Genomic DNA, 25,442 nt, shown 5'->3' with positions numbered 1-25,442 from the left:
TAACCAAATTCTATCAAACTGAGTTAAATCAAATTTATTATTTTTTAAGTATTTGTTATAATTTGTGTTACATTTTTTGTTATAGTGGCAACAAAATTTCTTTTCTTCATCCCAATCTAAACGAGGCACAAACCATAAATGACAGAATAATCTGTTGACCAATAAGAGACCAGGTGAGCTGACCAATCAGAGAAGTGGTCATGAATTATCGGGCCGTGCAATATCACCCCCGTACCGTTAATGTACAGCCAAATAATTCGTGTCCAAGTAATCCACGGCCTAATATTCCGTGACCAGTGGTCGCCAATTATCAGGCCGTACATTATCGTGGCTGTACAATATCGGTACGGTCTGGATAATGTACAGCCACGATAATGCACGACCTGATAATGTACGGCCCAATAATTCATGTACAAACAAAGGTTTGTTTGTACATGAATTATTGGGCCGTGCATTATCTGGTCGTACAATATACGGACTCTGATAGAAGTGCAAACTACTTCAGATTTTATGAATTGATAGTGATTTAGGATAAGTTTCTGTTCGAAGTTGTATCAATTATTACACTCTTTAAATTTGGAAGTACTCTTATCAAATACACCTTTTAGGTGAAATTGTAGTAAAGGTTCAGTTAAATTATGGATATTTGCTCGTATAGGGTTACTGTTGGGTTGTGTTGACATATGAGGTGTTTGTGTGTTGTTTTAGTTGGAGTTTTGTTATTTTTCGTATAGTCATGGCTTTAGGGGGGTCTACGTATTTGCAAGATGCAACTATGTTGGAGCAGCTGCTGGAAGAAATCAATTTCCAGAGGACAAAAGAGATGCGGCAGCTCATGAAGGATGGTGAGTTTTTGATATTTTTGTTTTATTGATTTTTTCGTAAATAAAAACCAAACAAAGTATTGTACATTGCTAGTATATTTGGTTTAATTGTTACAATACAAACTCTTGGCGAATGCACAGCATTAGAGGTTATAGGTCTCACGATCATGTTTTTAAAAATAGCGCCAGTTCTAGGGTGTGTATATATATTTTTTTAATTTAATCATAGTTTACCCCATCATTATAGTAAAGTTGATAAATATTAGGGTGATTAACTGTCTTATCATAAAAAGGTGACAAACTTATTAGTAGTTGTATTTCCAAAGTTAACACTGTATTATAAATAAATTAATAAAGATAATTATCAAGTCAATGAAATATGATTTAAAAAACTCTTTATCATGTACTTTGACCTATAATTTTAAAGGGAAGTTTAATTTGTGTGTACACATGGTTTTGCTTACTCCTCACACTGCCCTTAACCTATTCCAATATTTTCTCTTTCCTTTTGTTCATCATTTGGGGTTGTTTAAAATAAAAACAATTTGTTAGTTCTTAACAAAAAATCCTAACAACAAATGTTGATATAATTAAAAGGTATTTAAGGTTCTTTTATACCTTGCCTATTATAAATTGATTAGTTTGACAAAACTCTATATGAAGTACTAGCTTTTACCCGCGACTCCGTCCGGGCGGAATAAAAAAAAAAAGAAAATGGGGTAAAAATTATCCTATGTCCTTTTCCTGGTTCTAAGCTACCTGCCCACCAATTTTCAGTCAAATCGATTCAGCCGTTCTTGAGTTATAAATGGTGTAACTAACACAACTTTCTTTTATATATATAGATAAGATAGATTGAAATTTTTGTGTATGACAGTTATAGTGAGCCTATTTAAGGATGATTACTTTGACAATTTTCTAGAGATGGGTTGAGTTAAATTGGTTATGAATCTTTTCAATATTTGATGGCTGTTCTCTTACTAGAACTTGGTTAGAACTTGCAATTGAAAATTTCATGACTATTGTTTATGAAACTATTAAATGAAATGTTTCTTTCTATTCCTACTTTATTGTTGAAGACTTCATAAAAAAATATTAAACCAAAACTTGTCACATTGACTTTATTTTTAATTTTTTTTAAATTAATTATGCCATACATACATAGCCACATAGCTGTAATAAATTAAAAGTAATAAAATACCTGAGTTATAGTACTTATTTGTTTGATTAATTTTATTACAAGACCAATCCTCAATAGTTCATAGTTGTTTGTTTTGCATGTATGGTCCGATATGTATGACAACTGTCTATTAAGTACAACATTTATCCTCATACAAAATTTATTCAATACTTCATAAGCATCAGTTGTAAAACTAATCATCCTTAAATAAAAAAAAAACTAATACCATACTCATAGATGGTGAGTTTAATGTTTAATCATAAGACCAAGTTTGAAATGTCATTAATGTGAGAATTTCTCATAGATGTCTAGGTTGCATCACAATATTTTCTTTCACCGTAAGAACATTGGATAAACGTACATTTGTAAATCGAAAATGGAAAAAAATTATACATGATGGGATTCGAACCCAAGACCTGCATACTACAGGACTAGTGCTTAACCCCCGAATCTACCGACGCTTGTACAAACAACTTCCAATTATCGAAATTTGGCGTCAACAATTTTTCAATACAAATTAAAATTTATCTTTCCAGTGATATTTTTTTTGTTGTAAATTAAAAGATCATGTTTGTTTTATGTATAGAAGTAATTATTAATATTTTTTTAACCATTTTAGCTAATAATAAAACTACTTAATATCAGAGGGAGCTTACTACAACATTGATAATAAACTATAATCAATCCAGTGACACCTCTTGACATGGCAAACTTTATCATCTTCATCTATTGATATACTCGTATCATCTGGTCTATTGGTATATGTTAATGTCTTTATCCTCAACATATATAGCATACTTCATACCAAATAACGAAGACGACAGATCGCGAGTGACGATATTCTTATCATTTTTAAATGCGTTATAATTCGTTAGAAAAATAATTGAGAATTTTTTGCAATGACATTATTTTGTATTTGGATAGGTTAATTAATTCAAACCCATTAATCACGAAATTATAGATTTCAAGATCTTTGAGAACAATCCCCACTGAATTGTCAAACTAATCAACTTATAATGGACAAGGTAAAGATTTAAGTTTAGCAACCTGTTCCAGCTGAACTGCCAAGACAGACCTAGTTTGACAAAGCTCATAAATTGCCATGTAAAAAAAATTGTCTGGTTACCAAAGATTTTTCTTTTGTTTACTTTTATTATTCAAATTATTTTATTTCTCTTACTTAACCACTCAATTATTTTATTACTAGCAATACTCTTATTTTCTCACTACATAGTATATAAAAAATTAGAAGTATGTTATTGCTTGAAGTGATAATAATCAGTTTACATGTATGATTATGAAGTAAAAGGGACATTTTTCTTGGACGTTGTTGGTTGTACTCAATCTATCACTGCATGAATGCTTGTAAACATGTAGCTCATTTGATTACAAATGTAAACGGTCATCAGCAGTGGTTATTTAACATCAGTTCAGCTATTTTCTGTTTTTTAAACTCACTGCAATGGATTCTAAATAAAACTAGTTTAGAGAATGTAACATTATTCAGTGAATTATGTTAATAAATTGTTGTATGTTAACATATATAAAAATGCTTTGACAGATGATGAAGATGTGATTAGGAGAGGATGGATGTGTGCTGTCAAGAATTAATGTAAATTATTTTAATAGAGCAAGTCTGAATGTTGCACCAGTGATAGGGAAAAGCAGAGATGTTGGCCAAATAAACAACAAAGTAATGATTGAATGTGGATGGTTCTAAGGTAAAGGAAAACTAAAGAAAATTAAGTTGTATAACATGAAAGACGCCTGATAAGATGTAGTACTTATTGTGCTGACCCTCTATGAGGAAAAGGAGAGGTTAATGATAAAATGAGGAAGCTTAAATAAAATAATTAATAGAAAAAAAAAACATTTATTAATTCATTATTTTACAACAGCAATGGTTGAATACATATTTTTAATATATTATCTAGAACTTTGCCTCTTGTCATATAACCTTTATTATGATTGTTTTTACCAATAAAACATGTAAATTTAAGGTTTCTGGAAAGACTCACATTTCATTCAATATTTTAAAAGTGTGATATAATTTCAATTCCATTAAGTGACACTCAGAATTTGCTGTAACAAATGTCACGGTACAGGTTCCTCTTACTTAAAATAATATCATGCGTCATTCGGAATGTGGTTTCAAATGTAAAGTAATCATTATAGTAACATACATTACATTAGACTTGGTGCTAGTCTTGTATTTGCTTTCACTGACACAAAGCTCTTTTCAACTATTGCAATGACGACGTATAATAGAATTCAATGGAAACGAGAAATTATAACATACCTATGTAAACAATTTTATCTTTATAAGGCTGTAATTATAGACTTAATGAACATATTTGTTTCATCTATGTTGTCTCTGGAATGTTCCAAAATAAATCTATAGTCAATAAACAATATTCACAGGAAGTAAAATATGTAAATATAATTTCTTGTTTCCATTGGTTTCAACTATACATACCTATACTTATGTGAGTTTTGTAGCAGTAATGTTAATTAACAATTTGTTTGGCAAAATATAAATATAGTCAACAAGATGTACATGCAGGAAGATGTCATCACGTATAGCAGATTGGCAGCATCAATTATATATGTACTTGTACTTATTAGGAAGTATGTGATATTGAAGCATCATGTTAAAATTAAATGAAACAAAACAAATAGTTGGGTAATATTTACAATGTGTTGGTGGAGTTGTGGTACATATATCAAAGCAATCTTACTGTGATTATAATATAAATAATTTGATTTTTCAGTCCGCATGAGTCCTGTCCTTAAAAGGACCAAACATATGTGCACGGTTTATCAAAATGTTTGTTCTAAATGGCAGATAACCACAAAAGCTGTAAATTTTAAACACAATAAATAATTACCTTACCCTAATTTCCATTAGTTAAACATCTCATCACAAGAAAACAATTTAAAATAGTTAATTTTTGTGTTGTGTTGAGTTATTTATAAAATATTCCAAACATCTAATTATATTGTTAACCAAAGCAAAGACTTTGCCATTGTTAGCTATTTACAAAAAACAATGCAGCATTGGGGCACAAGAAAAAGGCAAGATGTACACAATCAACAGTGTCCAACCAACAAATAACAATCTCAACAAGAAGGGAACAAATAATGCTGGGAGATGTAACTAGTCTACACTTTGGAAATGAAATATAGCCTAATATTTTACATTTAAAATGATTTAAACAAATTATATTGTCAATAAACATATTCTACAGATATAAATATAATTGTTAGTTTAAATAACATAGGATTGTAGTGTATTTAGTTGCATAGAGCTACATTAAGTTAACAGTTTGAAGGCACTTGGTTCCTCCCATATTACATGAGCATATTCTAGGACATATTACACACAATAATGTAGTAGTAGTACATGACAGTATGAGAAATAAATGGTTGCAATGTTGACAGATTCGGGCTTTGTGGTGCTGCAAGGAACAACATACTGGACAGATTTGTTTGTCAGACACTTCCTGTTCCAAGAGGAGCAAGCTATTGACTGTGATGATCTTCTCTTTTTTGTGAGGAAGAGACATGTTAAGGGATCTTCCCGGTATCTGCCTAAATATGAGGTATGATTGTTACAAATTAGTTAATTATTTATCATCAACAAAACTTGCTTGCCCATTTGAAAGGTAATTAAATGATGTTTTGCACATACATAACAATAATTTAAGCTTTAAATTATGAAATAATGCTCTGACAAATAAAATGCCTAATTAGTGACTGATCTGCATTTTGTATAAAATAATTGGTGCTTGTGCATTAATGTCATAGAGTCTATTCATTCCAAATTAGTATCTATATTAGCACCACTTCAATTAAACATATAAAACTCTCTCAGGCATGATTTTGAAAATATGAAACGTTTGAATTTCGTAACACTTGTGTACTTTATTTTTAAACATTATAAAAATATTCTTCTTGTCCATATACAACAAATATGTACTATTCCGGCACATTCACACGATGTACCTTCTAGCTCATCACAATACATTTTGTTACTAAATAGTGTGTTTTTATCTTTAATACCAACCACTTATTAGCTATACCTATACAATTCATAAAAACGCAAAATTCTTTAACAATCGATAGTGATCCAGGTCTTCTCGCTCCATTGAATAAGGTTATCCATCTATAACAACGAAAGCATAAATTGAAGGAAGAGTTCACCACGAGAGAGTTTGCACTATTATCACAATTTACACATAGGCCCTCATATAGAACCGAAAAGTCAATAATAAGCACAGCCAATAGACACGCAATGCACCAGTCTAACTCACGCCGCTCCTTCGCAGACGGATGTCGAGGTGTTCCGCAAGGACTCGAAGAAACTGCCCATCGGAGACCCGGAGATCGACTGGGAAGAAACCGTCTACCTCAACCTGATCGTGCACCAGTTCGACTACACGCTCACGTTGGCGATCTGCACGCGCACCAGCCCCAAGGAGCTGCAGGTGCTCAAGCGTCATTCGCAGAAGGTGAGGGTCATACCCGCTCCGGCGGCGGCGCGGCGCGCGCGCGTCACTAGCTAAGTCGGCTGAAGAGCTTGGTGCGCGGCCACGGCAGCGGCCAGTCGTACCGGCGAGGCACCGGGCCCCGGACGTTCCTCTCCAGGTACGTGAATAGCCAGTACCACCACTCGCGTTGAATCATGTACTGGTTATAACCGCCGCCGCTTCGGTACGGCGTCACCAGCATCGAGTGGAACGTCCAGAACAGCCGCGTCGTGACGTAGTAGGCGATGACTACGTCCACAGTGTAGTGACCGTGTGCTAGCAGAACAAACGAAACGCCCAGTATTGCCGACCCCCACATGGCCCAATGCACGGGCCACAATTTTTTCGGCGAGTATTCTGCTACTATTAAATAACTCAACACTAGTACCATTGTGTGCCCCGAATATATATAATCCCCACAGTACGTGTGCTTCCCGTTGATAGATAATCCGAAGCCGGAAATGAGGTAAAACATCCTTCTAATTACGAGCAGCGGCGTTGTGTTGTTACTCTTAGGGCTGCAGTAGTATGTCGTGCTGGAGACCGGCAGGACCGTCACGAACATGGTGACCGAGCGGTACAGGTACAGCAGACCGATTATGAAGAACATCCGGCGCGCCACGATGAACCGGTGCTTGTGGAAGACGACGACCATCATCGCGACCGTCGTCGATATCATGATAAGATACTCCGACACGGCCAGGCCCCAATCCCTCGCGGTTATGTTGTCGAGGATGATGTCCCCCAGGGGTGCGGTGGTATTTCTATCGGGAAGCCGCTCGTGGACGAGAGACAATGACATCATGTTAATGCAGACACAGAGAAAAAGGAAAAAGAAGGAGATTATCGTTTTCCATATCTCCTTCGGGTAACGTTCCTCGCGGACGGCGCCCGGCGGAATCTCGACGACGAAATCTGTGGCGTGAATGCGCTGTGGCGAGTGATCCTGGTCGGGGTCGGAATCGTCGGTGGCGGGTTGCGGCGCGTCCGGTTTAACGGCGCGCGCCAGCAGCGGTTGGCGCTGCATCAGTTCGGCTTGGCTGGGCATGGCGCGGCGCGATGCGTTGTTGTTCAAGTCATTGCCGTTGCGCTGCAGCCGGGGCTCGAAATTGATCCCTCGGATGTCCTCACGCGCTGTGTCGCTGCCTATGTCCGCATGACAGGAGGGGGGCGGCGCTCCTGTCGGCGCTAGCTGCTTAGGCGGCAGCTCATGGGCGAGGTAGATACGCACTGACTCTACCAGCGGCTCGGCAAGGTTGATCTGCTCAGGTGGCGAAGGCTCCTTGTCTGGAGAGCGGGCCGAGATCGTCATCCAATCACCATTGGTCTGGATCGAGCCTGGAATTGAAAAGAATCGATTTTGAGTTAAGAGTAAACAATTTATTGCACATGTAATCATCAAATTTTAAGTAGAAGTCGAGTTAAATGGCAGTTAACAATATAATAGTTATTGCAATATAATAGTTGTTACTGTAGTTTAATAGCGTAATTAAATTTTTATGTTATATGTAATCAAAGTCGTAGTTATGTCACTATTACGAGCTAAAGGAATGTTACACTTGTTTAATTCGCATTTGTTAACATTTCAAGATTTGTTGTGTGTTAGGCACTGAGTCGTCGCGTCGTAGCAACGCTTCCATACCTCTCAAACCAGTAAACAAACGGGCGAGAAAGCCCTCGGTTCAAAGACCGACAGCGGACAGATTTGTAGCGAGGCGCCGCTCTCGCGGTTGGCTTGATGATAATTTACTTATTAATACGCCATGTATAATAGTCTAGGTGTAGATAGACAACATATACATATTAAACTCCATAAGTGACGTACACCAAATTGCATTTGTTGATTCGGTACGATGTAGAAAGCGCACGGAAGCGGTCCCGTTTGCATTCGCACTTCACACTCACCCGATCAATGTGCACAGATGTCATTCGGGCCGTACGCGGCCTCACATCGATTCGTCTCAACGCCCGATGGAAAGCCGAGGCGCCGACGATAGGAGCTGTTAAGTTTTAAAGTCGCGAAAACTAGGTCACGCACCACTATTTTGCGTTATAATAGTCGCAACGCACCTTCGCACTGCTCGACTCTCCTTCACTTTACCACTGCACTGTGCGTCATTGGGCTTTGGTATAAATTTATTTTAATTGATGGACATTAAACGAGCGAACCCTCAAAGCGGCGGCCACGAACTAGAAACGGCGGGGCTCCGGTTGGCTTCGGTCGACGGTGTTCGGGGGCGCTCGGCTAGGGCCGCGCATGCCCGACGCGCCGGCGCGCGGGTGCGAGCGAGAAGCGCGTGACGTCAGCGACGCCGTCTCGCCTGCGCCCGGTGCGGCCGCACCCGCGCGCCCGCGAGGCGACCCTATACCACGCGACTCGCTTACCGCTTACGTCTACTTGACGCGACGCGACGGCGCGGCGAGACCGAACAGAACCACTCATTTACATTGAATTAGTCAATAAAGTCGAATTTCGTGTTTAACGAACTTGCGCCGCGCATCATGCGATTATTTGTATTTGTTTGTTATTTAGTTAACAAAATATATAACAAATATTTTACTTATGGTTTCCAATTTTGTAGTTCTTTTTACTTACATAGTAATGTTTTAAAAAAGATCAACCTTGCAGTACGAGGTGCAAGGCAAGGCTGAATGTTCGATTTTAAGCAGTATTGTCAGTCACATCTCAGTTGATAGTGATACTTTACAATACTTGTCATAGGTATGATGAGTGAAGGGTACACAAGTTGGTCAGTAATGCGAGTGCAAGGCAAAGACAACTCAACGAAAGCATTGTAGATATGGGGCAGAGAAGCAATGCCAATGTGCTCGTTGCTCGCTGATGGCGCGTCTCCGTATCGGTCGGTGTCGCAGATATTATGCTGTGCTAACGCATAGGGAAGCAGCTGTGAAGAACTACTAAAGAGTTACTATGAAAGATTTAGACTTCGGAACCTGTGCCACTTAAAGTCACAGACGTGCTACCCAACCTAAAAATATAATTTGACATTGTTAGATAAACAATTTTAATCCTGCGACCGCCGCCGCCGCGCCGTTGATTAGTGTTATGGACGTCAACTTGTATGCTTTACCCTTTAATATGTAACATAATACTGCTTCCAGTAAGCGTATTTTGTTATTTATTTGTCAAGATCGCATTCGGGAAACCAATGTATGATCGTCTTTCAATGCCATTATTTGTGCATGCGATAAAAGGAAAAAGGGTTGATATATGTGTTTATAATCTAAAACGTAATTGAAACACTGTCTAAGTTTTTTATTGTGACACCCCATTGTTACAATGTTAGTGTATAATTTATACTGAATGAGAGCCTGTTCTGCAAAATGGGTGACGTCGATTAGGCTGAGAGCTACAACCCACAATGGTACTGACATGCTTACACAAATACATGTCTTTAATACTTTTTGTAGTAAATAAATCTTACTATCTTATTAATATTATAAATGCGAATGTTTGGATGGCTGGATAGATGTTTGTTTGAAGGTAACTCCAGAACGGCTCAACGGGTCTAAATGAAATTTAGCATATTTGTAGATCATAGTCTGGACACATAGCCTACTTTTTATGTTTTTTGTAATCGGCTCATACTTTTGGCGAAAGACATTAAAATTTATTGTAAGACCGAGGTACAGCAGGTGCAATGTGTTGTACAGAAGGTATAGCACATTGCACGTCCGGTACACGTGCATCCTTGTACAAGTGATGCGTGTGAAAACAAACCATTGCCACCAAAACTAATTGATGTAAAACAGCGGTTGGCGAAACGCATTGAATTGTTTTCAGCGTTGACGTAGCTTACGCTTTTTGTCGGGCTTCCGATCCTTTTAATTTTATTAATTATTTTCTAAAGGGAGAATCCTCGCTCGTCTGTTATCCAATTAAGCAAGAAGGGGCGCCGAGCTAGTCGGTGGGCTGGGCTGCCCGGTGTCCGACTTGTGTGTCGCTCGTTAGGCACTTGGCTGGTCACAACCACCTTAATCTAATTAGCGTGGCGCAAGGAGACGCGGCTCGCCATTCGGCAGCGGTCCTATAGGCTAAACCCTCTTTTACACTCTGCGACTAGCCGCGCGACTAAGTACTGTTCGACGGCTATATCTATGTATTGTCACGTCTGTTGAAATGGTACACACATATATTATAAAAGTGGCAGCAGCGCAGTTAGTCGCATTAGTGGAAAAGAGGTCAACGGTTCTCGTTTTTGATCCATCCGGTTCATGTTTGTATGTTGTGTTTATGTTCATCATGTTTTACTTACTAATTAGTCATTCTTCGGTGAACTGTCATCAAATTCAATTATAACAACAGAATCTCACTAATTTATGTTGTCTTTTTAATGCGCCCTGAGAATTTGTTTCTAGTTACATTTTCTAGTTGAATTTAAATGGTAAATGGTCCAAGTCGCTGACGTGTTGTACTTTCGTGTCGTGTCTAACGGACACTCTCTCATCACATATCTGTGGGCATCGCGTTTGAAAATGAAAATCACAAATCTTTTTGTTCTTAAATCATAATGTTTTGTTTTGCAATGAATTGTATTAAAAACTGCTGAGTCTCTTTACACAGCCAGAAAAGAGACTCAGCAGTTTCTTAATATTTTTTATGTGAAACGTCTTTTCTTGGCTCTTTCATTCTACATTACCTACATTTCACGACCATTCAAATTTATACATTTTATAATTAATTGTTAGCTTAAAGTTATATTCTCAGAGATAAACTCCTCGATTACGTATAGCGGCTTACAGACTCGAGGCAATGTTTATAAATTGTGATAGTTGTTTTGTATTTGTGCATTATCTGTTAATTATGATGCCACCGCAAGCGTCGCACCGCACTCTTCTCCGTACGCCTGTGTTCCGAACATTGCAATACATTTTATGAGATTTCATATTGACTTTATCCTTCCTTTAAAGGAAACAAAGATTTAAATGACGGTTTAAAAGAGAAGTACGTTAACGAGCTCCAGTGACAGCAGACGTGGTGGTGGTTTCTCACTGACATTTGGCGTTTACCCATTTCCTCGATTTTTACATATGTGATTGCATTTTATCTGCAGCTGAATACTTGGCGCCTTGGTTGGATCGAAGAGTTGATAATATAAGAGCTGACGAATGGCCTAGTCAAAGTTTTGTTAGGTCAGAGGCCAAACTAGAGTATTATGGTTGACTTCAATTTGGACAGTAGAAGTAGGAATCGCGCTCTTACGTACAAACGACGCATTATCACAATACTAGCTGTCGCCCGCGACTCCGTCCGCGCGGAATTTAAAAAACTTTATTAGTAACCTGTGTTCTTCCAGACTATGTTCTACAACTATTCCGAATTTCAGCTAAATCCATGCATCCGTTTTGGAGATACCTTTTAACAACCCATACATCCAAACATTTGCAATTATAAAATTAGTAAGATTGTAATGATCCGATGTAATGTCCATTGCATGCACTAAGCGTGTGTGTGTGTTTGTGTGCAGGTGTACGCGTCGCCCAGCCGGCGGAAGATGGACACGAAGGGCGAAGGCGAGGAGATGACCTACCCGCACATCTGCTTCATGGTCGACAACTTTGACGAGGTATGTACCTGCAGCAACACGCAACACTACCACCACCACCACCACCACCACCGACTGAGTAAACTAAGCCGGCGGTCATGATCATACATTATCTAGTCTCCCGCATGTGTCTGCCTTGACCTAGACCTATTACCTCTTGTTGAGTGTGAAGAGTCATCGCAGCTGTTGCTGCTCGTAATAAGTGTTCACAACGACTAGCTCGTCGTCATCACTTCCTCTGAAATGTTATGGGATTTTTCTTCCACAACAGCTCACAATACAACTTACTTCGAAACCCTAGGCGACAGGTGACAGCCGCATTGTGGACATTGTATAAAGATTTCGCAGACAGTTATACCACTAAACTCAACACTGCTTTACTTCACAAATACACTGTACTCTAAATTAATTTCCTTTCGCCAGTTTGTATTATGTATGTTTCTACAAAAAATTATGAGTTAAGTTTGCTTATTATTGCTATGAAGTTGAAATGAAGCAGCGGCACAATGCGGGCGCGAGTCACGGCCGCGTACAACCCCCCCACTCCCCCACTCCCCCACCCCCACGCTGTGCTCCATTGTCTGCTCACTCCCCGGCGTCTGATAATACAACTTGCCTGTGCTAAAGGCGATAACTGAAATATGACTCAATAGTTGAAAACAAATCGCAAACAACAAAGGTTAGGTTCGATTTAACATTGCTTGTCATCTCGGTGTACTGGCGTAATCAACTCGCAAGTTGATTGCTTCCTTGAGTGTCCGGGCCGCTAAAAAATAAACGAAGAGCGCGCGTTTGCGGGCACGTGAGAGACGCGCACGCGGCCTCGCACGCGTCTCCTACACTCAATACATTTTGTATTGCTGTGATTCGCATTATTAACATTGTATGTCCAACGGTTCAACTGCGTAGCGCTCTTTTGTCGCTTTCAATGTATACGATCCGATCATAATCCTAGACTATTATAAACGATAATGTCAAAAGAAATACAGATGAACGCGCCGTCTCACTCGCTTGTAATGTGTGCGAGAGTATGCGGTGCGCGCTAGCATTCGACCGCTCTGGGACAATGTAAATTCTTCAATTTAGAACCGCATTTATCCGGATATAAGAAAGAACCCACTCGGACTGGAAACCATGGCCGAATATCGTTTTACCGAAAATCTGATAAGTATTGTATGTATCTACATTAATTTTATTCGTATGGAGGTATAAAGTGAAATTCGGAAAATATGATAAGATTGCGGCTGATTATTTTTATATTGGTGTAGGTGCAAATACTTGTTATAGGTAGGGATCGTTGCCTGTGGCAGCGGAGGGCTACGCCTCTCCCGCCTGCCGGTAACCCTATTCACGGCAGAATGAGCACATATTCTGCTCATCCTTTGATCTTCGACTCCTCGACAGCGATATTTCAAAATAGATTGTATAAAACAAAAAACATTACTTATCGTGCTATCGAGAAGTTGTTGATATCGCACTAAACCTTTATGACGTGCAAATGAATTCCAAGCTATCGGCCTCTTTTGTTGATAACGAGTGATTTTGTTGAAGTAAATATGTTTGCGGTTGTGTGTAGGCCATTTGGGAATCCATTGATTGTAGGGCGACAGATCTGGCAAATGTGGAGCAGATCTGCCACGTGTTTGCTCAACCAACAGGAATTTTCGCTAAGCAATCATCTATTGCTTAGATGCTAGCAAAGGTTGAGAGTCCATCACGATAACAAGACAACTCAAAACTGTTACAAAATTCATCATTCGTTTTTCGTAAGAAATATATCTGAAGTGACGTTGTATGTCTGTCCTGTGTATCTGGTCTATGTGTATGTGGTCGCATCTCATGTACAGATACATAACAGGAAAAAAATGTCAAATATATAAATGTCGAATAGCACGTGAATGGATTTTCCTGACATTGAATAAAGAAAAAAGATAATTATGTACTATCAGCAAAAGCTAAGATAATATAAGAAGACCTTCATTAACAATACTTTAAATACAAGGAATAATTACTTAATCAAGAAGAAATAGTGAAAGTGGTATGCTAAATATAAGATCAGTATTTCACGGGCAAGTTTTCATCGTAACACATAGTTATGTCGCCGGAAAGCTTAGACCGTCGAGGAAATCTCTAATAATCTGGCCGAATGACGCATTCTAGTATTTTAAATGACATACGTCTTATTAAAAGACAATCAAAACGTTATGTGCAAGTTAATTATGAATAAAATGATAGTTAAATAAGTATTTATTAATGTTATCACCTGTTTTATGACATCGCATCGGTCAGAACAATTTATACCTTCATAAATATACAATTTCAATACTTTATTTTGAAGATTCTTATCTTGTGCACTTACTTATATTACTGGTGACGATGTCTGACTACGTGTTGTTACATTTTAGTGAATTGTATGAGCGAGGTAGCCGGGCCTGTGTAATAAACGAATACCGATAGGTAAATCGTGTCAAATGTTATTTTACTGTAGGTCTGTACTTAATAATAAGTAAGTGAAAAGGTGGCCGTGTGAGTGCCACACTGCGGCACCTCAGACCTTGCGCTGCCCAACACAAAGCTGACAATGCCCCTTGTGACCAAAAACACTGCAAAAAAATTATTTTACTTTTATGCGATGAAAGTTCTCGCCAGAAATATCTTTATGTATGTTGAAAGAGACAATGCGCGACGTTTGATGATATCCATGGTCATTTATGTACTTTTAAATGTAGTCAAAGACAACAGGCAACGTGTTCGCCGGTGAGTCACGGTGACGTAACGAGTGACGGCGAATAGAGGGTTCAATTATATTTGTCGGTGACGTGTCGGCTTATCACGCCGCGTGCCAACAAAATGTAGATAGTTCTGCGAATAAGACTCACGTATCTAAATACGAGTCATTAGTATTGTATCCTGATTTGACGATCACCTCTTTACTTTTGTTGTTATTGTGTACATAGAGGTACTGCACTACAATCATGCAAATTTTTGCGATAATATACGAGTGTTAACTTCCTCATGGCTTCTGCTCTTGACTGTTCTCTGTTACATGCTTAGTAAATAAAGATGAGCGTTGTGGAGGTATCTGAAAACAATCCCTTATCGTTTGAATCTGACAGTCGACTTATCTTTTCACCGCCTTATCGTCATCGTATCGCCGTGCCTCGCGTCATGTGAGGCACGTTGCATCAAGTTGTGGTTGGACGCTGCGCTTCGTGTTCCGTGCTACACCGAGAACAACTGGCTATTTCTACTTAAAGCCAAGCCGTGCCACTTCGGTTGCGCTTTTTATAGTTACTAATGCCACTTAAAGGTCCTATTAAGTACTTTCAAGTGTAAAACGTGTCTCAGAGTATAAATATTTTAAGTATTCAGTCTTCACTTCTTAAGATAAAATGTACAATTGTTGGAACAATACAAGGATGTTCGTATCGTCTTAAGTAAATAAGAGGAGTTAAATCGCGGATCGTTAGCGTGACACTGAGTGAGTCACGCTTGTTTATTTACGACGCCTAGAGAGCCGCTAGTGCCTATTTTTCCTTTGCCTGCCGTATCGGCTCGGCTCATCGCACACTTTACAACTAGGAAAATCCCCGCGGTGTGCAATTATGTTTCTATTTTACTGGTTTCAAGGATTGTACGTTTGATTTCTAGAAGGCAGACAAAATCATAATATGTCAAGGAATACGATCGACTGTTGTGATAAAGTTAAATGCGTTATGCGCGTGTGCAGGTGTTCTGCGACATGGTGGTGCGCGACGGCGAGATGGTGTGCGTGGAGCTGGTGGCGCGCGGGCGGGGCTCCGCCGCCTGCGCCGTCATCTTCCTCGGCTCCATCCGCTACGACGCGCTCACCGGAGTGTACGACGCCAGGGTCAGTATCACTGCCCTACATTCTACTCAAAGAATACGACCGCTGCGACTTCACGATGTGGCGAGACTTGCTATGACACATCGCACTTTCTATCTGATACAGCAATTGTATTTGATAGACGATTTAGTATTTATTAGGATAAGTCACAACAGTCAGTTTTTGTAAATTATCTTTTCATTTCGACGTAATATAGGTACCTGTAGGTTACTTGTTACCTACACTGTGACCTGTTGTTGGCTGCGCACTGCAACACCCTGACTACGCTAATCGTTATTAGTGTAAATATTTATATAGAAGTACATATTTTCTCATTAGTTGCCTTTTAACAAGTTTACAAATTTAATTTCAAGATGTAAAAATACACGCCCCAGGCTGTCGTCGACCAGAAAAATATCTTTGTAATGCAAACGTAAATGAATGTCCATTGTTGAACTGACCTTGTATTTGTTTAGATCTGTTGAAGCGAGACATTTTCTTAATCTATTAACCAATACAAGACATTACAGCTGAAGTTGAAAATTATGTTGCGCAATGTTTTGTTTATTTGTAATGATGAGTCTCGCTTGTATGTATTTTTAGCTACGTAAGGTCGTGACAGTACAGTACAGTGACACCGGTTGCGGTTCTTGTACATGTACCTACATGTACATACATATATCTCGTTGTATATCTGCTACTTAAAAAAAAAAAACATTTTTTGTTAGCAATCATAGAATGTGTCTACTAATCCGAATCCGAGCTCATACCAATCCTTGTATCTTCTATCCATCTACCCTCGTGCGTGTGCGCAGACCGGGTTTCGAGAGTCGCGACCCGGAACAATACATCGTTATTAGTTAACGCTATGGAAGCTTTACGATATGAAGTCTGACAAACAGAGCTGACTCATTCGTACTAATTACAAAATATAGGAATACTAGATATAAATGTTTTCATATATCTTTGCGGCTTTTAACTTCGCGCTAATCGCTGTGCAGAACACAATTTTATGTGTAGCTGGGCGTAGCGGGATGTGGGGGGAGGGCACTGCTCAGCGCGACGATAACCTTGGGCCGCCAAGATATTACAAAAGACTTAAAGTATACAACGTTTTAGTGGCACTTTTCTGTGATATAAAACTTGCATTTTGTTAAGTAGTATAAATGTGCTGCGTAATGCTGTGACGTAGGAAGATTTCTTGCACAGTATCTAAGCGAGGCAGATTAGTGTTCGCCTCGAGTTACCCGCGACGCTAATAAGGCAATTCTGGTCGCACTTCCGTTGATGTAAGCGCAAAGCAATGCCCTCGCCTACACCGCGCCTGTCGCTCGCAGCCACTGGGTAATTAGCACAAATTTATTGCCAGTCGATGCAACAACAGGCCCGTGTTGGCCGACAGCGGCGTCTCGCCCGTGACTTTGTCCGTGCACTGATATCTACCGCGGTCGCCGAGCGATGCAAATTCTGTTAGTTTATTTTAAATGTAAAATTGATGCGATAATAATACGCATTGCAAATAGGTATGGTATCAACTGTGGGAACAGAATTGCGCAATGTTTCCAAGATACATTTATGGAGCGGAAACAAAACTAGTTTCCTAATAAATAAATATTTCGGTCCGCCAACACTTATAACAGAAGTTAGAAGGTCCACCGTACTACACCGGTATTTAAATACGACCGGTAATCGGCGAGCGGCGAGCGGCGAGCGGCGAGCGGCGAGCGGCGCGCGCGCATGCCTGTCGCTGACGAGTGCGTGCGCACCGAACACGCTCGCCTGTGTGTGTGCGGTGTGTCGGTGCGCACGCACTCGCACATTACCTACACACACACATCTAACACACAAGTACGCGACATTCCAAAGTTTAATTATAAAAAGTACAAGTGTATTCAACTTGTTCATTTACATATTTTATATACTTGATCATTTAATTGAACAATTCATTACAATAACATAAATTTCTTTTTTTACATACACATAATCCAATCAAAAAAGTGGGCGGTTTCAGTTTTAGATTTAGGTACTAAACAATGTCATTATTGTTTATTGATTAAAATACTAACGAGGAAAAAAGTCACTATTTGATAATGATCGCTGATCAAAATTATTTATAAAAGTTGACAGTGTAAATCTGCTTTACTTGGCACTGGAATGGGAAAAGTTCTCTGAGATGACAAACGTCAAATGAACAGTGACAACCTCGAAGGACCTCTAAATTTAGTGCTCTCAAAACTTCCGTATCTACAAAATACAAAAATTTGATTAAGTCAAAGAGATTTGAAGTGTGTAAGTAGATTCCAGCAGGTAAGGTCGTGGCCGCGAGATGAGGCCGGCGCGAGGCAACCAGCCGTGCTCGCGTGTTGATGGAATGACGCGCCACTCAAATAGTAGAAACTCGTTTCATCTTAACTATTTTTATATTTTCTATATTAACTAAATATTTTTTTGATAACACAAACATAATAGATACCTGCTTGAGTTCCTCTATACAGCGGAATGTGTCATAGTTTTGCAACAAAACTTTTAGATTTTTTTACAGTCTTTGTTAAAATATAATGCGGCTGTTCAATGATACAAGTGAAGGATATTCACATCGCTTTATAACGAATAGGGAAATAAGTTGTAATAATAATGAATCACGTCAACTTGTACCCGGTTGTATGAAAATACACTAAAATAATCTCGTAGTTGTGTGTAGTTTAAGTTTATATATATTTATAATGCAGATGCAATGCAGAAGTAATTAATTAAATAAGGCCACGAGCTGCATCTGCACGTCGTGCGGTGACCGATGTAAAAGTTATTGTAAACACAACTAGGTACAGTACAGAGTCAGAGGCGCATTGTCGCTGGCGGCTGGCGGCTGGCGTGTGGCGTGTGGCGTGTGGCGTGTGGCGTGTGGCGTGTGGCGTGTGGCGTGTGGCGTGTGGCGTGTGGCGTGTGGCGTGTGGCGTGTGGCGTGTGGCGTGTGGCGTGTGGCGTGTGGCGTGTGGCGTGTGGCGTGTGGCGTGTGGCGTGTGGCGTGTGGCGTGTGGCGTGTGGCGTGTGGCGTGTGGCGTGTGGCGTGTGGCGTGTGGCGTGTGGCGTGTGGCGTGTGGCGTGTGGCGTGTGGCGTGTGGCGTGTGGCGTGTGGCGGCCGTGACGCGCCCCTGTACATGCTCGCTTATGTACTAACTATGCTTGTATATAACTACTCATTTACAATAGCTAGTTTGTTATTCACTGTTTACGTTTTCGCTGCGAACATTCGAGATGTATTAACTCGCTACGGACTTTTGAAACTTTGAAAGGAAGTTATTTTTAAATAAATCACTTCAATTAATTTAATTAAAATGTTGTATTTTTTCTGCTTTTAATCAATATGTACACGATAGCTTATCTGTACATAGCGTTCCATATTAAATACTCGAGTAATATGATGAAAATTGCTCTCAATTCAACGTTGAGTACCTATTATTTAAACATTCTGCGTCCCCTGCCTCTCCCGGTGCCATCGATGGCGGGGGGGCGGCGGGTACAATGCCGGCAATCGCCCGATCTACGAGTCCCCCCAACCTTAGGTCCCTTCGACTGACACACGTTAGGGAAACCACCAAGCCTGTACCTGGAGGTCTCTTTCCTCATACGATCGCAGTTTAATCACATTAAATTAGGAACAAGAAATTTTAAAAAGTAAATATAGATTAAAATAATTTAAAAGATGTGTAAATGTTTTATAAAAATAAACTGTGTGTCAGTGAGAGTGGGAGGGAGTCATAGCGTAGAGATCTTCGTGTAACGCAAAACTAGAGAATGCATCCGGAACGGAGGGGGACACCCCGCCATCTCCCCCACCTTGTGCAACCTTCACCCAGCATCCCCATTGGCACATCTTGTCATTATAGTATAAAAGTATGCCCACTATAACTAGCGGTTGCTCGCGACTTCGGCATCGCGGAAAAGAATTGCCTGTAATATTGCCCCATTTATTAGCTACCTATATGGAACAAACGCCGTCCACCGGATAGACAGACAGATAGACGAAAAAAAAATTTAGAAATTGGTTTTTTGCTATCGGAAACTCAAAAACATTCATGTGTACGTTATATATTTTTTTTGTTTTACGTACAGACATTCCAATTTAATTTATATATATAAATGTATGTATAGGTATAGTACATGTTGTAGAGATCCAACAATAATATAAATACAAATTGTCATTCCTTCCTTGTCTCTCTGTTCGGTATGTGATATTCTCCTCGCTCGGCTTACACTTATCGCTTTATCTTATTTTTTCTGGTTTATATAAATAGATAAAATAAATGTATTTGGCATTGAAATATTTACGATCAGATTTCATACAATTGTTACAGAAACTGGCTATTACTTTCTGTCATTTTGTTTCAATCTTTTAATAATGCCGCTGTTATTAGTATTTTTTTGTAAACGGATAATAATACGAGCAGCATTGTCGCTTTGAAAGTTGTGATCTAAATGGACACAGTAATGGGGGAGGGGGGATACAATGGCAATGCTGCGAGGGCGAGAGGTAGGTTGTGAGGTGGAGGGCGGCGGGCGGCGGGCGGCGGAGCGTGCAGCAACAAGTGGCCTCAGCTGACAGGTCCCCGCCGCGCCGTGCCGTGACCCACATCGCTCGCCCACGCCCCCACACCCCCACACCCCGCTCTGGCGCCGGAGACACAGTGCATGTGCTGCGGGGAACTGCATACAAACTGGTGCGCTCCTGGGGATTACTTACGGAACTTCAAACGATGAACTCTAAATGCAGTCACTTTTGCACTTTATCTTATAGAGTTCTGTTATCTATAGCGTTACAGAACACGCTCCCCTCTCCTCTCGTCTCACTTGCTTTGGCTATAAATAGATACCGTACACAGAGTAACACTTCTTACCGAGTTATAAGAATAACGCATGTCGTCCGTTAACACCGTTTAATGTAGGCGTCACTTGATTAGATTTTCTTTGTTTCCACAGCAATCGTCGCTGTCGAATAAGATGGCGCAGCGGATGTCGTTCGGTCTGCTGGGCGGGGCGGGAGGCGGGGCGGCGCGCTGCGAGTTCGTTCGCATGAAGGGTCCGGGCGGCAAGGGGCACGCCGAGGTGGCGGTGTCGCGACCGCGCGGCGCCGCGCCCTCCTCGGCGCCCGGCTCGGCGCCCGGACTCGCGGCGCCCTGGCCCGACGACATGGACGACCCGGAGGAGCTGTTCCTCTTCCGACACCAGGTGACGACGCCGCCCTAGCAACCCGGTGGCGTGCGCGAAACGTGCATGTCGTAAATAACGTGGCACATTGTAGAGGCGGCTGAGCGACCCGAGCGCCAACATAGCGGGCTTCGTGCGCGGCGGGTGGCGCGCGCGCGACCCCTCTCGCGCGGACCACAGCCGCTCAGAGAACGACGGCCTGGACGCGCTCGGCGACGGCCTGGCGGAGGTGGAGGCGGGCGACCTGCGAGACGGTAACCTCCGCACTTGTACATGTACATACATACAGACACACCGCATGCCGCCTGCCGCCTGCCGCAACACTCCCCTCTCCTCTCTCCCCTCACTCGCTCTACTCTCTTACTCGGTCTGTATCATCAAGTAGTCTGTATCAGTATTACACGTATCTAGTAAAAGCTGAATGTTCACTTATAAGTTGTTGGCCACGTGTGCTCGGCGCGTGCCTCGAGTGTCTCGTGTGTATCTCACGAGGGTAGCAGTAAAGAAAGACCCCGCTCAATTTCGACCTCATCGCTTTGTCGCTTTCTCTGTATTGTTGCTTCATAGCATAGTGGGGGGCGGGAGCGGGGTGCGCGTGGGGCGGGGGCGTGGTTCGCGAGGGAAGTGTGGGGTTAAGGGGGGGCGTGCGCGGGGCGCGCGGAGGGAGCCAGTCGGTCGCGCTCGGCCAGCGCAGTTACACCATAACAATTCTTGTAATATTTAGATTCAATCGCTCACCGAACGAACAGATTCGCCGCGATACTTCACGCGCTACATTTCTGTCACATTTTGTATTGACTTGTTCTCGGCAGAAATACGATGACTAACTTTAAACTTAGCCAGATTAAGAAATGTACACTTTAAAATGACGATAAAGACACTGACAATGGTGACGTTTCTCATTAAATATGATTCCTTCGCCGGCCTCCACCGTGAAGGACGGACGAAATGACAACCTTAATTAAAGTTTTGCGTAGATTTGGCTTTTTGCAATTACATTAAAACATTTCAAAGCGGTACCGTAGTATGCACTCCGTTACGCAATTACGAACTGGACGTTAGTCGCTCCGAGTAGAGACAAAATTGTGACAGTTTGCGCGCGACGCGTTCTCGCGAGTGGCCATCTCTCTAACACGTGACATCTGTCCGTAGCGCGGCGCGGCTCTCAGGCTTCCTCCGCCCGCTGGGGGTGCTGTGCGGGGGGCGGGGCGTGCTCCGCGGGCAGGATGCGCGAGGTGTACGCGCGGGAGGCGCGCGACACCGCCACCCCGGCCTGTCTGCGCGAGGTCACCCCGCCCGTGCGCGCCCCCCGCCGCGCCCCCGGCCTCGCGCCCCCGCTCCGCCCCCTGCCGCGCTCCCGCCCCCGCGCCCCACCTCGCGCCCCACCTCGCGCACCCCTCGCCGCCGAGGAGGACTGCGAAATCGCCTACGACGCGGCCCTGGACTGCGATGCGAAGGTGTCGGGTGCGGGGGGTGCGGGGGGCGAGGAGCCGCGGCCGGAAAGCGCGGAGGAGGGTCGCGCGGAGGGGCGGGCGGGGTGGAGCGCGGGGGCGCGCGCGTACGTGACGCTGCCGCGGCGACAACGCGGCGTGGCGGCGGCGCTGTTCCGGCGAGCACGTCTGCCGCCGCGGCGCACGACGCCCGACGGCACCGACATCTACTACTGGTGCGAGCTGCCGGCGCGCGCCGTGCACGGTACACCACAGCTTTATATGTGCCGTCTGCAATGCTGCATGTACTTCACTTCACTTAGTGTTCATTTATTGCTTTTACTTTGTTAGCGATACATTTTTTGTTATGTTAATTATTTTTGAAAATAAAATAATATTCATATATCTATATCTAACTATATACATAAGTGTGAAAAAAAGTCATATTTAGCGAACATAATGTATTTGTTTTACTTATAATGAAAACCCTATTTTTAACATTTTTGCCTGTTCATGTTGTTGACTGCAAGTCACAATGTTATGTTGGCTGACCTGGAATGCTGGCTCGAGCGATAAGCGGCGGCGGGGTGGAACGGGGTGGAGCGGGGTGGAGTGGGGTGGAGCGGGGTGGAGGCGGCGGAGGGTGGATTTAAAGGGGGTTGTTGTGCTGTTGCAGAGCTGGACGACGGCGCGTACAACCCGCTGTGGGCGATGCGCGGCTTCACGCAGACCTTCCACCTATGGAAGGAGGGCAAACGGCAGCAGTCGGCGCCCCTCAACGCCTACCTCACCTACGTCACGCTGCCCTGGTGGGCCATCGCCAAAGGTATCGCGCTTCTCACACCTCACATACCTCACACACCTCACACACCTCACATACCTCACACACCTCACACACCTCACACACCTCACATACCTCACACACCTCACACACCTCACACACCTCACACACCTCACACACCTCACATACCTATCACGTCACACACTATCACGTTACATAGCAAAGTGATCAATGTTTATTGTCTTGTAAAATTATTACAAAACAATAAAGGAAGTTAATACGAGCTTGTGATCTAAACAAATAGGATAAATATTATGATAAACGTTTCAGATATCCTAGACCACCGCGAGGAACCCGTGCTGACGTTCTGAGCGTGTGCCCCGCCCTCCGCGCCCTCGCGGACGTCGCCCCGCCCCACGCGGACGACGCCCCGCCTCCCCGAGGACGACGCCCCGCCCCACGCGTGCGAAGCCCTACTTATAGTGCTGTGATTTTATTTTAAAAGGAGACATTGTGTAAGAACAATACAACAGGGGAAATAATATTACCTGACAAGTGAAAATAATCTAGTCAAATACGTATCTAGTCGTTTGTATTTATTTTTATGTAATTTGTATGTTGTAATGTAATATTTTATGAAATCAAAACTGCTTGCAATTTATTGACAAAATAAGTTTATTTTTAAACATGTGTGAGATAAAGTGTGAGATGTGATTGTGTAAGTGTTTCTATTTCTTATGTATCTCATTGTTTGTAATTATTTATTTAAAAACATCCTGCTAATTATATAAACGATGTTTTATATATTATTTTATATAAATATCTAGAGGAATATGATATAAGGAGTATTTCAAAGTTTTGTTAAGAAATGTGTTTGTGAGACATCGCTGTGAACATTTCAAACATAATTGAATAGATTGTGTAAATCTCTGAGTTGTATTTACAGCTATTGTACAATATCTAACTTGTAACTTGTCAAGTTCTGTCTTCAGTCTCACATCTGTAGGTCTGTCTGTTTGTCTGTTTGTCTGTAACAACTCTGTCTAGTTATATTTCGCAAAGAATTCTTCAAAGTAGATATTTGTAACAAATATATCTAGATAACATTAATCTATACATATTTACTTATTAATAAAATTGTAGTTTATGTATTTAATATCACTTGTATAATAAATTGTGCTCGCAGCTGTGTTCTTACTTCAAACACAAGTTGTGCAACATGTCTTGTGAATGTTCTCTTGTCACGTCACGTCACGTCACGTCACGTCACGTGTTGTCACAAGGGATTTATTGTAATTGATGAACCTCAGCACTGTGATAGCCGATTATTGTATAAATAAATACAGTACATGAACGAGTGGTGAGTTGTTTGTGTGTGTGTCATGTGTGTCATGTGTGTCATACACTGAGTGAGTGACTGGATGCGGTAGTGCAACTGCCACCAGTGCCATATGTCATACGAGACAACGCTCTCGAAAGCGGCTCCATCTGTATGTGTTTGTGTGAATCTGTTTGTATGACAATTGAATTAAATCAATGCAATTTGTATGTGTTGTTTTATTTAAAAGATAAAAACGAGTCGTCCCTTTCATCTTGTTTACTAAATTTATTACGACTTTAATAGATCTGTCAAAAATACAATTGAAATTGTTTATCAGCCGGTGATGAGAGCATTGACACAGAAAGTGAAGAAAGAGGGTGTTCACTGAACAGCCCAACGACTCCGGATGAACAAAAAATCCTACTGGGCCTATTGATAGGTAGAACCATCAGCTCGACAACAGTAACCAGCAGTAAACGTGTAATTACATAATTTTAGTATATATATTACAATGTTTGTCTCACTGATGTAGCGTTACGTATACTTGTGATGATATCGTCTACCGGCCAGCTGCCTCTATATCTAACTACCACTCTACAGCTATCATCTATTTAATTTTAACCAGACTCCGGCGGTGGAGAGATGTTGAAAACTTATGAGATAATAATCTTGCCTCGTCTCGCATCTTCCTTTACTCAAATAAACGTATGTTCACACTTGAAAACTTCCACACATTAAACACCTGAGCACAACATAAT

The 25,442-nt window shown here is 41.5% G+C and overlaps 2 protein-coding genes across 3 annotated transcripts in view; one reads left to right on the top strand and one right to left on the bottom strand.

The window, feature by feature from the left end:
- Positions 1-487: 487 nt before the first annotated feature.
- On the top strand, positions 488-23,771 carry LOC106709598 (uncharacterized protein KIAA0930 homolog). Its single transcript, XM_014501427.2, has 9 exons — positions 488-845; positions 5,446-5,606; positions 6,333-6,515; positions 12,023-12,121; positions 15,831-15,971; positions 20,925-21,173; positions 21,247-21,406; positions 23,259-23,408; positions 23,694-23,771. Exons 1-9 carry the CDS (start codon positions 737-739, stop codon positions 23,732-23,734), a joined length of 1,293 nt encoding a protein of 430 aa, XP_014356913.1. The 5' UTR covers positions 488-736; the 3' UTR covers positions 23,735-23,771.
- LOC106709597 (phosphatidylcholine:ceramide cholinephosphotransferase 2) overlaps positions 6,432-25,442 on the bottom strand; it is a 45,868-nt gene continuing 26,857 nt past the window's right edge. The window contains exons 1-2 of one of the 2 annotated variants that reach the window (XM_014501426.2): positions 8,439-8,745; positions 6,432-7,871 (exon numbers count right to left, since the gene is read on the bottom strand). In XM_014501426.2, coding sequence (XP_014356912.1) covers positions 6,562-7,845 — 1,284 coding nt within the window. In that variant the 5' untranslated portion in view covers positions 7,846-7,871; positions 8,439-8,745 and the 3' untranslated portion in view covers positions 6,432-6,561. Of the gene's footprint in view, positions 7,872-8,438; positions 8,746-25,442 lie in introns of those variants that run through there. The other variant, XM_045677972.1, reaches the window with a different exon arrangement.

This window comes from Papilio machaon, chromosome 5 (assembly GCF_912999745.1).
Source record: "Papilio machaon chromosome 5, ilPapMach1.1, whole genome shotgun sequence".
In the NCBI taxonomy this organism is placed as follows: Eukaryota; Metazoa; Arthropoda; class Insecta; order Lepidoptera; family Papilionidae; genus Papilio; species Papilio machaon.
The sequence above is the reverse complement of the archived record's forward strand: the minus strand, read 5'-3'. Positions and strand labels throughout refer to the sequence as shown.

Coding starts and splice junctions, on each gene's coding strand:
- LOC106709598 (XM_014501427.2), top strand. CDS start 737: ATGGCTTTAGGGGGGTCTACGTATTTGCAAGATGCAACTATGTTGGAG. Junction 12,122..15,830: donor TGGTCGACAACTTTGACGAG/GTATGTACCTGC, acceptor GCGCGTGTGCAG/GTGTTCTGCGACATGGTGGT. Junction 23,409..23,693: donor CTGGTGGGCCATCGCCAAAG/GTATCGCGCTTC, acceptor TAAACGTTTCAG/ATATCCTAGACCACCGCGAG.